Source organism: Oncorhynchus clarkii, chromosome 33 (genome assembly GCF_045791955.1).
Source record: "Oncorhynchus clarkii lewisi isolate Uvic-CL-2024 chromosome 33, UVic_Ocla_1.0, whole genome shotgun sequence".
Lineage (NCBI taxonomy): Eukaryota > Metazoa > Chordata > Actinopteri > Salmoniformes > Salmonidae > Oncorhynchus > Oncorhynchus clarkii.
The window spans coordinates 4,935,443-4,948,989 of record NC_092179.1 but is presented as its reverse complement, the minus strand read 5'-3'; the positions used below and the strand labels follow the sequence as shown (position 1 = coordinate 4,948,989).

General features: G+C 44.1%; 1 protein-coding gene across 4 annotated transcripts in view; it reads right to left on the bottom strand.

The window, feature by feature from the left end:
- Positions 1 to 226: 226 nt before the first annotated feature.
- Positions 227 to 13,547, bottom strand: part of LOC139392890 (Krueppel-like factor 8) — a 116,168-nt gene continuing 102,847 nt past the window's right edge. For all 4 annotated transcript variants that reach the window (XM_071141214.1, XM_071141211.1, XM_071141213.1 and 1 more), the window contains exons 6-7: positions 6,718 to 6,860; positions 227 to 4,667 (exon numbers count right to left, since the gene is read on the bottom strand). In XM_071141214.1, the coding sequence (XP_070997315.1) occupies positions 4,486 to 4,667; positions 6,718 to 6,860 (325 nt within the window). In that variant the 3' untranslated portion in view covers positions 227 to 4,485. The remainder of the gene's footprint in view (positions 4,668 to 6,717; positions 6,861 to 13,547) is intronic.

Sequence of the window (13,547 nt, the reverse complement as noted above, 5' to 3'; positions counted from 1 at the left end):
ACAAAATTATACAGAGACTCAGCAGAAAAGGACTAAATGCAATTTCAGGTAAAAGAACAACCAAATGTTTATCTTCCAGGACAAATTAGCAACACCAAGTCCATGAATGTTTCATGTGTGTTTGTCGATGGACAAAATCAACGTGTGAGACGGCGCATGTGGACGCACGCCTGTGGCTGGTGTCGGCAGCACGTAAAAGTCAACAATAAAGACATTGCGTCATCAATCTGAACCAAAAACATTTTATTCTATAAAAGAAGTGGGGTAAATCACAACTGTACAGGGGGAAACTGACTTAATGAAACAACATCTCACAGTATCAAAAAGCTCACGTTTTCCTCACTGATCTTTACACATTTGTTCTGTACAAATACAAAAGAAATAATATTAATGACTTGTATTATTATAACGATAACTGCATTGCACTGAGTAATATAGTACTGGCCCATAAATTACTGCATTCAATAAAAAATACCTAAAATGATGATTTCTTAAAGAGTTTTGATTAATGATAAGAAAAAGCACACTCACACACGTTCAGTAATACACACGCGCACACACACACACACACACACACACAATCAATCAATTTACCCTTACATTATGTGGTGCCGTATTGTAGAAGTGATTGGGTGACTAGCGAATAGTGGATAAACGTGCTTGTTCAGATACAGTAAGGAGCAGATGGTCATGAAGTCTTCAGTTGTATGCTGCCAAGTCTGAACCATAGATGCATGTTCTTGGTCAAGAGCATCACTATCGTGGTGTATTGATGTATTACTGGATGGTTTTCTTTGTGGTATATGGAGACATTAAAAAGGATTCTGATGTTATTTCATATGGATGAGTTGGTGTCTTGTATTGTATATCACTGGCATTGCCATGTCTATGCATTGAGGTGGGTTTGACCAACGACAACAGATATGACACATTATCAGTTTTTCAGCATTGGGGTGTGTCCACAATTGCATCCTTCTCTCTATATAGTGCACTACTTTTGACCAGAACCCTAAGGCAATGCACTACGTAGGGAATAGGGTGACTTTTGGGATAAGGATATGGTCGAGACGGTTCTTCAGATTTTTCAGTGCTTGTTGCAGGTCATCATAACTGTTAGGTTAGGGCACCATGTTCACACCGACATGCTCACCAACTTCACAAAAACAAATGCTACTCTCCATGCAACAACAGTGAGCACAACACAAAAGGGACCGATTTTGGGGGATTTTTTTTGTAAAGAAGGAATTTAACTTTTTATACACATTTCATTTGTAAATCCATCCAACAGAGGAGAAAAGAAAATACAAATGATATTTTCACATTGTCTAGTCAGTGTTAAAAATAGAACTCCACCTGTTACATTTATTATGCTTTTTGATTTATATACAGAATGTACACTTCTTATTCTTTTTCATTATTCTCATAGTCCTTAACATCTAATATGAACAGTTTACAAAACAAAACAAGTTGCAATCAAATGCATATACTCTTCTAGAAAGATGTGCTTAGTATCATTGTTAGGAGTCGAAGCAGAGAATGAGAGAAACTCATAGGAACATTGCATTGCTCTGTGTGGACCAATAAGATCTCTCGCTGCTTCCGGCATGCGCTCAACTCAACTCACACCAAGGCTGGGCTCAGAGTCAGACAAGCATTATCTGCATTTTGTTTTTAAATTGTCAACAGAAAAGGGATGTTAAAATTCGCTCGTGTTTTATTTAGCTAGCGTTTGAAATGATTATGGCTGCTGCGACTGCTAGCGAGATAGCCAAACAATTTGTTTACATGTCCTCAAGTATGCCCTCTCTGTATGTATGTCCCACATAGTGCTGAGCGATTAGTACTTTTTGAGGTCGGTTCGGTTTCGGGTTCAATTATTAAAATATAATCGCGGTTTTGATGATTTAAAAAAAAACATTAAATGCACTATGCATTATGTGGGTTGAATGCTGAAATAACACAGGACAAAACAAATAACAAAAGTCCCATGGAGGTAGTGACTGCCCATTACTGTGCATCACTTGTTAACCATAATTTATTCACATCACTTTACTTTAATCAAATATTTCAGCTGTTGTGTATATTACATTTGTTTTATATGATGACTTTACTGAACTGTTTGATGTAGGAGGGAGTTGTAGTTTTGTATTTGTATTTCATTCCAACTCATCTCATCTCTATAGAGCTGCTGCCTGCTGTCTGACAAAATCACTATTTTAGTAGTGCTTCAAAGTAAATAACGCATATTTTATGACTGCTGAATACCAAATCACTTAGATCATGTATTTGCAGGTACAGATAGATACCTTGCGAACCAACAGCTGCTCTCTGTATCCTCTCACGATCACGCATTCTTCTGTCTCTTCCGTAGCTGGCGTAAAAGAAAACATAGACCAGACAAGTAGATGCGCAATGGATTATGGCCATTGTAGTTATTCACCGCGTTTTATGAGCTAAACTATTTGGAATATTGGCCCTGTTGAAACTACAACTCCCTCCCACATCAAACATTTCAGTCTATATCTGATTTATTTGTACAGAAACTGTGCAATGAGCTCACTGAAAAAAAACGGAACAATGGAATTTAAATAATTGAACTGATGTTGGTCAATTAGTTGTTTGAAAAACGTAAAATAACCGACATTTCAGTTAATCACTCAGCACTAGTACCACAGGAGCTGTGCGTTCCAGTGGCAACACGTACTTAGCCACTGGCTTCAGTACAGCCCTTAGGAGCAAGATCTGTGTATGTCCCAGTAGCAAGATGTATGTTGCTACTTACTCCATAACAGCACTTTGGAGTGAGCTCTTTGTATGTTCCACTAGCAACACATACTTACCCACTGACCCCAGTACAGCGTAAGGAGTGAGGTCTGTGGAAGTTGCATAATCAAGTGAACCCAGAGAGCAGGAGCTAAAAACAGCCAGTTTAAGACATGAAGATCAGTAAATTCCTGATCTAGGATCAGTTTTGCCTTTTTAGATCATAATGAATAAGATCGTATGGAAAGGGCAGATCTGATCCTAGATCAAAAATCTTACTCTGTGACTCTGTAAATACAAGCCCTGATCTGAGTCTGGGTAGAAATGCTTGTAACAAAAAAGAGAGTGCCTCGTGACCTGTCGTCAGGGCGATAAGACCCCGTTTCCTGGGTAACCCTGAAGACCAAAATAAACGCGCGTTTCTAAAACCAGAGTTTCTCAGATTGACTTTGATTCATTAAGGCGCCGACGAGCAAGAGGTAACACTCTGCTGCCCCAAACACACACTTCTAAAATCATCAGTTCTGATTATTTGTTCCACACACACACACACACGTCCATACACACGCAACAAACACACACACAAGCTCCCCTAGATCCCTGCGAGAGTTCCATTTGTAATCTCAAACTTTTTTTTCTTATACTTTCACAGCCTCAAACACAATCTAAGGATTTGAAATATACAAAAAAAAGGGATGTTATTCTGTTAAGAGCCATTCACTGGCAAAGAGACGGAGGGAAGGAGAAGAAGGAAAAAAGGCCTTTTTTAAAACAACAAATACTGTTACTGAACAAACAAGTTAAAAATGTGGGGAGAGTGAACATGATTTCATTTCTGATTGAAACAGAATCTTAATAAAAATTCACAGTCTTGTAGCTCCCTGTTTTAGGGGATGGGGGAGTGGGGGGGGGGGTTGAATTAGATAGAATAGAACAGTTCTACCCCACACACCCCGAGGGGTCTGCGGACTCTGCTCGGGAAGAATATGGAGGAGAGGACTTTATGCATCTTCAACTGTCTTTAAATAGCACACGCTTCACTAACGCACGCACGCACACGCACGCACACACACACACACACACACACACACACACACACACACACACAATGCAGGATCACAGAAGTTGAGAAGGAAAATACAGTAAAGGTATCTACAGTATCTTCCCCTCTGAAATCAACAAACAAGACAAAAGCCACATATCCTTCCACGCCCCCTTCACCTCCTCTCCGTTCTCTTCCTCCCTCATCTTCTTCCTCAGAGCTGAGTGTATGGTTTAGGCATCCCTGCATCATTTCAAAGTCCGTTCTCTGTCTCTCTCTCAGTCCAGGATAGGATAGGAAGCCATAGAGGAGGATGGTGTCATGCCATGGTCACACTGAGTGGGGTGTGAGGGAGAGATGAGAAGGTAAGCATTGGGGTGAGAGTGGCTGTGAAGAGTGGTGGACTCCCCCTTCAGGTGCTGGGCAACCAAATAACAACAATGAACTGCTCTCATCATTTACTTTGCAATCTGTGTTCTCCACCTCTTTCATTTCCTGATCTCCATGATGACCCACAGTTCAAATTAGAGGACGAGGAGAGAAAAGAGACAGGAACAGGAAGTGACCATTCAGGGTTTAGCCCCTCCCATCTGAGTTTCACTTGAGTACCGGGGGTGGGGTGGGGGGGGGTGATGGTAGTAGGGGGAAGGGTTTAAAGATCAGGGGCCAGAGGTCATGGTTCACATCATGACGTGGCGTCTCCGGTGCAGGGCTAGGTGGTCGGACCGGGAGAAGGAGCGGTCACAGTCGGTGCAGCGGAAGGGCTTGATGCCCGTGTGTTTACGGAAGTGTCGTGTCAGCTCGTCTGACCGGGCGAACCTCCAGGTACAGCCCTCCCATGTACAGTGGTATGGCTTCTCTCCTACAGGGAAGAAGACAGAGTTAGTTGGTTGATTAGTTTAATAGGAAGTACATTCAGTGCATGTAATTGAGAAAAAACGAAGCATCTTCAGATAAGAAGTTATAGTATAGATCTACGCAACGTGCCTATTTTTTTCAATGACTTTTTCCACCTTTATTTAACCAGGTAGGCCAGTTGAGAACAAGTTCTCATTCACAACTGTGATCTGGCCAAGATAAAGCAAAGCAGTGCGACAAAAACAACAACACAGAGTTACACATGGAATAAACAAACGTACAGTCAATAATACAGTATAAAAATATATGTACAGTGTGTGCAAATGTAGTAATATTAGGGAGGTAAGGCAACAAATAGGCCATAGAGGTGAAATAATTACAACTTATCATTAACACTGTAGTGATAGATGTACAGACGATGATATGAAGTAGAGATACTGGGGTGCAAAAGAGCAAGAGGGTAAATAACAATATGGGGATGAGGGAGTTGGTTGTGCCATTTACAGATGGGCTGTGTACAGGTGCAGCGATCGGTAAGATATAAGTCTCCAGCTTCAGTGATTTTTGCAGTTCGTTCCTGTCATTGGCAGCAGAGAACTGGAAGGAAAGGCGGCCTAAGGGGGTGTTAGCTTTGGGGATGACCAGTGAGATGTACCGACTGGAGCGCTTGCTACGGGTTGGTGTTGCTATGGTGACCAGTGAGCTGAGATAAGGCGGGGCTTTACCTAGCAAAGACTTTACGGGGCTGGAGCCAGTGGGTTTGGCGACGGATATGTAGTGAGGGCCAGCCAGTGAGAGCGTACGGATCGCAGTGAGAGCATACAGGGCGCAGTGGTGGGTAGTATATGGGTCTTTGGTGACAAAACAGACGGCACTGTGATAGACTGCATCCAATTTGCTGAGTAGAGTGCTGGAGGCTATTTTGTACGAGGGTATGTTTGGCAGCATGGGTGAAGGAGGCTTTGTTTGCGAAATAGGAAGCCGATTCTAGATTTCATTTTGGATTGGAGATGTTTGATATGAGTCTGGAAGGAGACTTCAGTCTAACCAGACACCTAGGTATTTGTAGTTGTCCACATATTCTAAGTCAGAACCGTCCAGAGTAGTTATGCTAGTCGGGCATGCGGGTGCGGGCAGCAATCGGTTGAAGAGCATGCACTTAGTTTTACTAGCATTTAAGAGCAGTGGGCTACAGCAGTGGCTATTCATTGGCTACAGCAGTGGCTATGCATTGGCTACAGCAGTGGCTATTCATTGGCTACAGCAGTGGCTATTCATTGGCTACAGCAGTGGCTATTCATTGGCTACAGCAGTGTTTCCCAACTCCAGTCGTCGAGAACTCCCAACAGCATAAAAAGTGTGTAGCCTGGGTCAAACATACCTCATTGAACTAATTTAGGGCTTGATGATCAGTTGAATCAGGTGTGCTTGTCTGGGCCTGCAATACAAATGTGTACTGTTGGGGGTACATGAGGACGGGAGATGGGCAACACTAGGCTCCAGAATGCGGGCCCTGGATCAGTCATGGGCTATAGATGAGTATGTGGGCAGGTCAGGGTGTGTGTTACCCAGTGTTGGGGGTATCGCGTTACAGAACTAACAAGTAACGTAATCTGATACATTTTATGAGCAACAGAGTAAAGTAATGCATTACTTGGGTTATTTTATTACAGTTACTTTGTCAAACAACGTGTGTGTTACTTTCAGAATCTTTCCTCCACCGGGTGTGTTTCCATGATCCGATCTCGACTTGTTTCCTCATTTAGTTCTTGAGCGAGCGGAGAAAGGGTGTTTGGAGAAATATAATGACGGGCTGCTGTTCATAGAAATGTATAGAGGGCGCACCTCTGATGTCTATACATCTCTATAGGCTGTGTATGTGAGGTCTAAAAAAAAAAAAAGCAGTGATCCAACAGCAGTGATTTTTTTCCATGAAAGCAAAGCAAAGTAATATAACTCGTTACTTACCACACAAAGTAATATTGTAAAGTAACGTTACTTTTGCCCAAAAAGTTTCAGTTAGTAATATATTACTTTCCCAACACTGGTGTTACCTGTGTGTATCCTGCGGTGGGCTTTAAGGTGTGAGCTCTTGGTGTACACCTTGTTACAGCCATCATAGTCACACATATGGACACGCCTCCTCTTCATATCCGGCGAATCAGGATCCACCTGCATGTCCATGTCTACGCCCGACCTGAGAGTGACAAAGAGAGAGAGAGGGCAGACATTATATGGGTGAGGCTGGAGTGAGATGCACTAAGTCATGTATTTAGTGAAATGACAGAATGTCAGAGGATCACCTGTATTAGCAGGATTACTAGAAAGCAGCTAGCTACCGGTATATTAACTCTTCAGACCTGGGTTCAAATCATATTTGAAATATTATTAGGATCATTATTTGAATTTCACCGGGACCGTGCACATTAACCAACACAAATATTACAGTAGTGCAACTTCCATGGAAATGTGCTGGGGGTAGAAAAGAGGTAATTTGCACCAGTAGTCTCTGGGCAGGTAAGGGCCTTTACACACAATGCACATACAAATAGTCACTAAAACAATAGAAAACACAAGTACATGACATCCAATAGAATATGAGTATAACAGCAACAACATATTGAAATACTTAATGTGGGCTTGATAAAAGGTCTTTAAATGTTAGTGTTACACGAGCAGACATGTTCTATAAGGTTTACCTCCCCAACCCCACCCATACTGTCTAAGCCCTAACTAAACCTAGAAGGAAAGGACTGTGATGTAACACCTATAGGGAACTGCCCTAGTGTGGCTGACTGGACAATTAAAACCTATCCATGGGTTTATTGTTCATGCACTCTATTGTACGGATCTGTGTGATTGATGAATAGAAGTCTTACAAATTATTTTGTCATTGCTGCATCATCATTAGGTGACACTATTCGGGCGAATCTTAACTTCCAATTTTATTTACTTAGCCAAGCATTTATGTCAATGGGAAGTTGTGATTCGCCCCTACGTATTTGGACATGGCTACATGAGGGAACTACACTGAACACAAATATCAATGGGAAGTTGTGATTCGCCCCTACGTATTTGGACATGGCTACATGAGGGAACTACACTGAACAAAAATATCAATGGGAAGTTGTGATTCGCCCCTACGTATTTGGACATGGCTACATGAGGGAACTACACTGAACAGAAATATAAACACAACATGTAAAGTATTGGTCCCATCTTTCATGAGCTGAAATAAAAGATCCCAGAACTGTTCCATTCCAACAAACAGCTTATTTCTAAAAAATGTTGTGCACAAATTTGTTTAAATCCCTGTTAGTAAGCGTTGCCTTTGCCAAGATAATCCATCCATCTGACAGGTGTTAATCAAGACGTTGATTAAACAGCATGACGATTACACAGGTGCACCTTGTGCTGGGGACAATAAAAGGCCACTATAAAATGTGCAGTTTGGTCACACAACACAATGCCACAGCTGCCTCAAGTTTTGGGGGAGCGTGCAATTAGCATGCTGACTGCAGGAATGTCCATGAGAGCTGTTGCCAGAGAATTGAATGTTAATTTCTCTACCATAAGCAGCCTCTAACATCATTTTAGAGAATTCGGCAGTACGTCCAGCCGGCCTCACAACCACAGACCACGTGTAACTATGCAGCCCAGGACTTACACATTCGGCTTCTTCACCTGCGGGATGGTCTGACAGCTGATGAAACTGTGGGTTTGCACAACTGAAGAATTTCTGCAAAAACTGCCATAAACCCTCTCAGGAAAGCTCATCTGCGTGCTCGTCGTCCTCACCAGGGTCTTAATCTGACTGCAGTTCAGCATCGTAATCGACTTCAGTGGTAAAATGCCCACCTTCGATGGCCACTGGCACACTGGAGAAGTTTACCCTTCATGGATGAATCCCGGTTTCAACTGTACCGGGCAGATGGCAGACAGTGTGTATGGCATTGTGTGGGTAAGCGGTTTTCTGATATCAACATTGTGAACAGAGTGCCCCGTGGTGGTGGGGTTACGGTATGTGCAGACTCAAACAAACAAACTCAAATGTATTTTATCGATGGCAATTTGAATGCACAGAGATACCGTGACGAGATCCTGAGGACCATTGTCGTGCCATTCATCTGCAGCCATCACCTCATATTTCAGCACGATAATGCACGGCCCCATGTTGCAAGGATCTGTACACAATTCCTGGAAGCTGAAAATGTCCCAGTTCTTCCATAGCCTGCATACTCACCAGACATGTCACACATTGAGCATGTTTGGGATGCTCTGGATCAACGTGTACGACAGCGTGTTCCATTTCCCGCCTATATCCAGCAACTTTGCACAGCCATTGAAGAGGAGTGGGACAACATTCCACAGGTCACAATCAACAGCCTGTGTCGTGCCACATGAGGCAAATGGTGGTAGCATCAGATAATGACTGAACGAATACAAACAGTGTAGCCATTCCCTCCGCAAGGCAATCAAACAAGTTAAGCATCAGTATAGAGACAAGGTAGAGTCGCAATTCAACGGCTCAGACACAAGAGGTATGTGGCAGGGTCTACAGTCAATCACGGATTACAAAAAGAAAACCAGCCCCGTCGCGGACCAGGATGTCTTGCTCCCAGACAGACTAAACAACTTCTTTGCTCACTTTGAGGACAATACAGTGCCACTGACACGGCCCGCTACCAAAACCTGCGGACTCTCCTTCACTGCAGCCGACCTGAGTAAAACATTTAAACGTATTAACCCTCGCAAAGCTGCAGGCCCAGACGGCATCGCCAACCGCGTCCTCAGAGCATGCGCAGACCAGCTGGCTGGTGTGTTTACGGACATATTCAATCAATCCTTATCCCAGTCTGCTGTTCCCACATGCTTCAAGAGGGCCACCATTGTTCCTGTTCCCAAGAAAGCTAAGGTAACTGTAGCACTCACTTCCGTCATCATGAAGTGCATCATTAAGTGCTTTGAGAGACTAGTCAAGGACCATATCACCTCCACCCTACCTGACACCTCCACCCTAGACCCACTCCAATTTGCTTACCGCCCCAATAGGTCCACAGATGACGCAATCGCCATCACACTGCACACTGCCCTAACCCATCTGGACAAGAGGAATACCTATGTGAGAATGCTGTTCATCGACTACAGCTCAGCATTTAACACCATAGTACCCTCCAAACTCGTCATCAAGCTCGAGACCCTGGGTCTCGACCCCGCCCTGTGCAACTGGGTACTGGACTTCCTGACGGGCCGCCCCCAGGTGGTGAGGGTAGGTAACAACATCTCCACCCCGCTGATCCTCAACACTGGGGCCCCACAAGGGTGCGTTCTCAGCCCTCTCCTGTACTCCCTGTTCACCCATGACTGGGTGGCCATGCACGCCTCCAACTCAATCATCAAGTTTGCAGACGATACTACAGTGTTAGGCATGATTACCAACAACGGCAAGACGGCCTACAGGGAGGAGGTGAGGGCCCTCGGAGTGTGGTGTCAGGAAAATAACCTCACACTCAACGTCAACAAAACAAAGGTGGTGATCGTGGACTTCAAGAAACAGCAGAGGGAACACCCCCCTATCCACATCAACGGGACAGTAGTGGAGAGGTTAGAAAGTTAAGTTCCTCGGCGTACACATCATGGGCAAACTGAATTGGTCCACCCACACAGAAAGCGTGGTGAAGAAGGTGCAGCAGCACCTCTTCAACCTCAGGAGCCTGAAGAAATCACCAAAAGCACTCACAAACTTTTACAGATGCACAATCGAGAGCATCCTGCCGGGCTGTATCACTGCCTGGTACGGCAACTGCTCCGTCCACAACCGTAAAGCTCTCCAGAGGGTAGTGAGGTCTGCACAACGCATCACCGGGGGCAAACTACCTGCCCTCCAGGACACCTACAGCACACGATGTCACAGGAAGGCCATAAAGATCATCAAGGACAACAACCACCCGAGCCACCGCCTGTTCACCCCACTATCATCCAGAAGGTGAGGTCAGTACAGGTGCATCAAAGCTGGGACCGAGAGACTGAAAACACCTATCTCAAGGCCAGCAGACTGTTAACAGCCACCACTAACATTGAGTGGCTGCTGCCAACATACTGACTCAACTCAAGCTCACTTTAATAATGGAAATTGATGTAAAAAATGTATCACTAGCCACTTTAAACAATGCCACTTAATATAATGTTTACATACCCTACATTACTCATCTCATATGTATATGCTGTACTCAATACCATCTACTGCATCTTGCCTATGCCGCTCTGTACCATCACTCATTCATATATCTTTATGTACATATTCTTCATCCCTTTACACTTGTGTGTATAAGGTAGTTGTTGTGAAATTGTTAGGTTAGATTACTCGTTGGTTATTACTGCATTGTTGGAACAAGAAGCACAAGCATTTCGCTACACTCGCATTAACATCTGCTAACCATGTGTATGTGACAAATAAAATTAGATTTGGTTCTCTGATCCACGCTCCTACATTACATTTAAGGTATCTGTGACCAACAGATGCATATCTGTATTCCCAGTCATGTGAAATCCATAGATATGGCCTAATGTGTTGATTTCAATGAACTGTAACTCAGTAAAATCTTTGAAATTGTTGCATTTATATTTTTGTTCAGTATACATACATAATAGTCAAATACACCATGTTCATTTAAATGATTCTAACAGAGCCTCACTCCTGGTAATCACTGATGACTAAGTTTATTGTTTAGGTTTATCACAGTTAATAGTGATCTATGATCCCTGGGTGAAGTTACAGGCCACAGGCAGCAGAGAGGGATAGAGAGTAACTGTTGAAAACCCATACAGCTGGACAGCTTCCAGTTCAATGCTGATCTCTCCTCTCTCTTCCCTCCTTTCCTTCCTCTCGCTCTCCCTCCCATCCTCCGGGTTCCTCGCGGCCGGCCTTCCCTTTCTCCAGCCTGCCTGCCAACTAGTTCACTCTTTCTCTCTCTCTCTCTCTCTCTCTCTCTCTCTCTCTCTCTCTCTCTCTCTCTCTCTCTCTCTCTCTCTCTCTCTCTCTCTCTCTCTCTCTCAAACACACTAAAGAATAGAATTCCTTCTTCACCCCATCCCGCCTCTAACACACTCACCCCGCTCCTTCTCTTTCTCTCTCTCCAAACCGTTTATAAGGAGGTGTGACGGCAAACTGCATTACGTAACCTTGTTTACACCCAGTTCTGTGACAACCCTGCCCAGCAACACACACAAACACACAAACACACGTCAGCTAAGTGAACTCTCCAAGCACACACCCTGCATTTCAGTTAGATCGAGTGCAGCAAGCTCTGACACACACACACACACACGTCAGCTAAGTGAACTCTCCAAGCACACACCCTGCATTTCAGTTAGATAGAGTGCAGCAAGCTCTGACACACACACACACACACACACACACACACACACACACACACACACGTCAGCTAAGTGAACTCTCCAAGCACACACCCTGCATTTCAGTTAGATAGAGTGCAGCAAGCTCTGACACACACACACACACACACACACACACACACACATACGTCAGCTAAGTGAACTCTCCAAGCACACACCCTGCATTTCAGTTAGATAGAGTGCAGCAAGCTCTGACACACACACACACAAAGCTACGCCTTGGGGTGTTGAGGTTGCTGCATCCTCCTACCAAATAGAGATACACATGAATACATTCTGTCTCTCTCGGTTGCTGCCTCACTACACATTGTGTGCCACATACACACTGCCTCTCCTCCAGTGTTCAGGGGTTATGTAAGGGTCCAGAGAAGAGCAGTGCTGCAGTAATGTGATTAATGCCAGAGAGAGGAGAGGAGGGACGGGCCCAGCTCACCACAGCCAAACCCCCAGTGAAGGGGCAAATTCACCCTATATCACTTTTCTCTAATACACTCAACCCCAGTCCTGCAAAACACTCTCCCTGTATCACTCTACTCCTACAGTGCCTTCAGAAAGTATTCATACCCCTTGACTTATTCCACATTTTGTTGTGTTACATCCTGAATTCAAATGGATTAAATATATTTTTTTAATTATGGGAGGACCTGCCAATACCCAGTAGTGAAGACATGCTTTTACAGCTTTAAAAAAAAAAATAACTGAAAATTAAACACAAAAATGTCTCATTTACATAAGTATTCACACATTCCAAATTGAGCTCAGGTGCATCCAATTTCCTTTGATCATCCTTGAGATGAGTGATCCTCATCACTGTCAAACGCTCCCTAAAACACTTCTGCGAGCAGGCCTTTCTAATCGACCTGGCCCGGGTATCCTGGAAGGATATTGACCTCATCCCGTCAGTAGAGGATGCCTGGTCATTCTTTAAAAGTAACTTCCTCACCATCTTAGATAAGCATGCTCCGTTCAAAAAATGCAGAACTAAGAACAGATATATAGCCCTTGGTTCACTCCAGCACAAAAACATCCTGTGGCGGACTGCAATAGCATCGAATAGTCCCCGCGATATGCAACTGTTCAGGGAAGTCAGGAACCAATACACGCAGTCAGTCAGGAAAGCAAAGGCCAGCTTTTTCAAGCAGAAATTTGCATCCTGTAGCTCTAACTCCAAAAAGCTCTGGGACACTGTAAAGTCCATGGAGAACAAGAGCACCTCCTCCCAGCTGCCCACTGCACTGAGGCTAGGTAACACGGTCACCACTGATAAATCCATGATAATCGAAAACTTCAACAAGCATTTCTCAACGGCTGGCCATGCCTTCCTCCTGGCAACTCCAACCTCGGCCAACAGCTCCGCCCCCCCCGCAGCTACTCGCCCAAGCCTCCCCAGCTTCTCCTTTACCCAAATCCAGATAGCAGATGTTCTGAAAGAGCTGCAAAACCTGTACCCATACAAATCAGTCTGGAC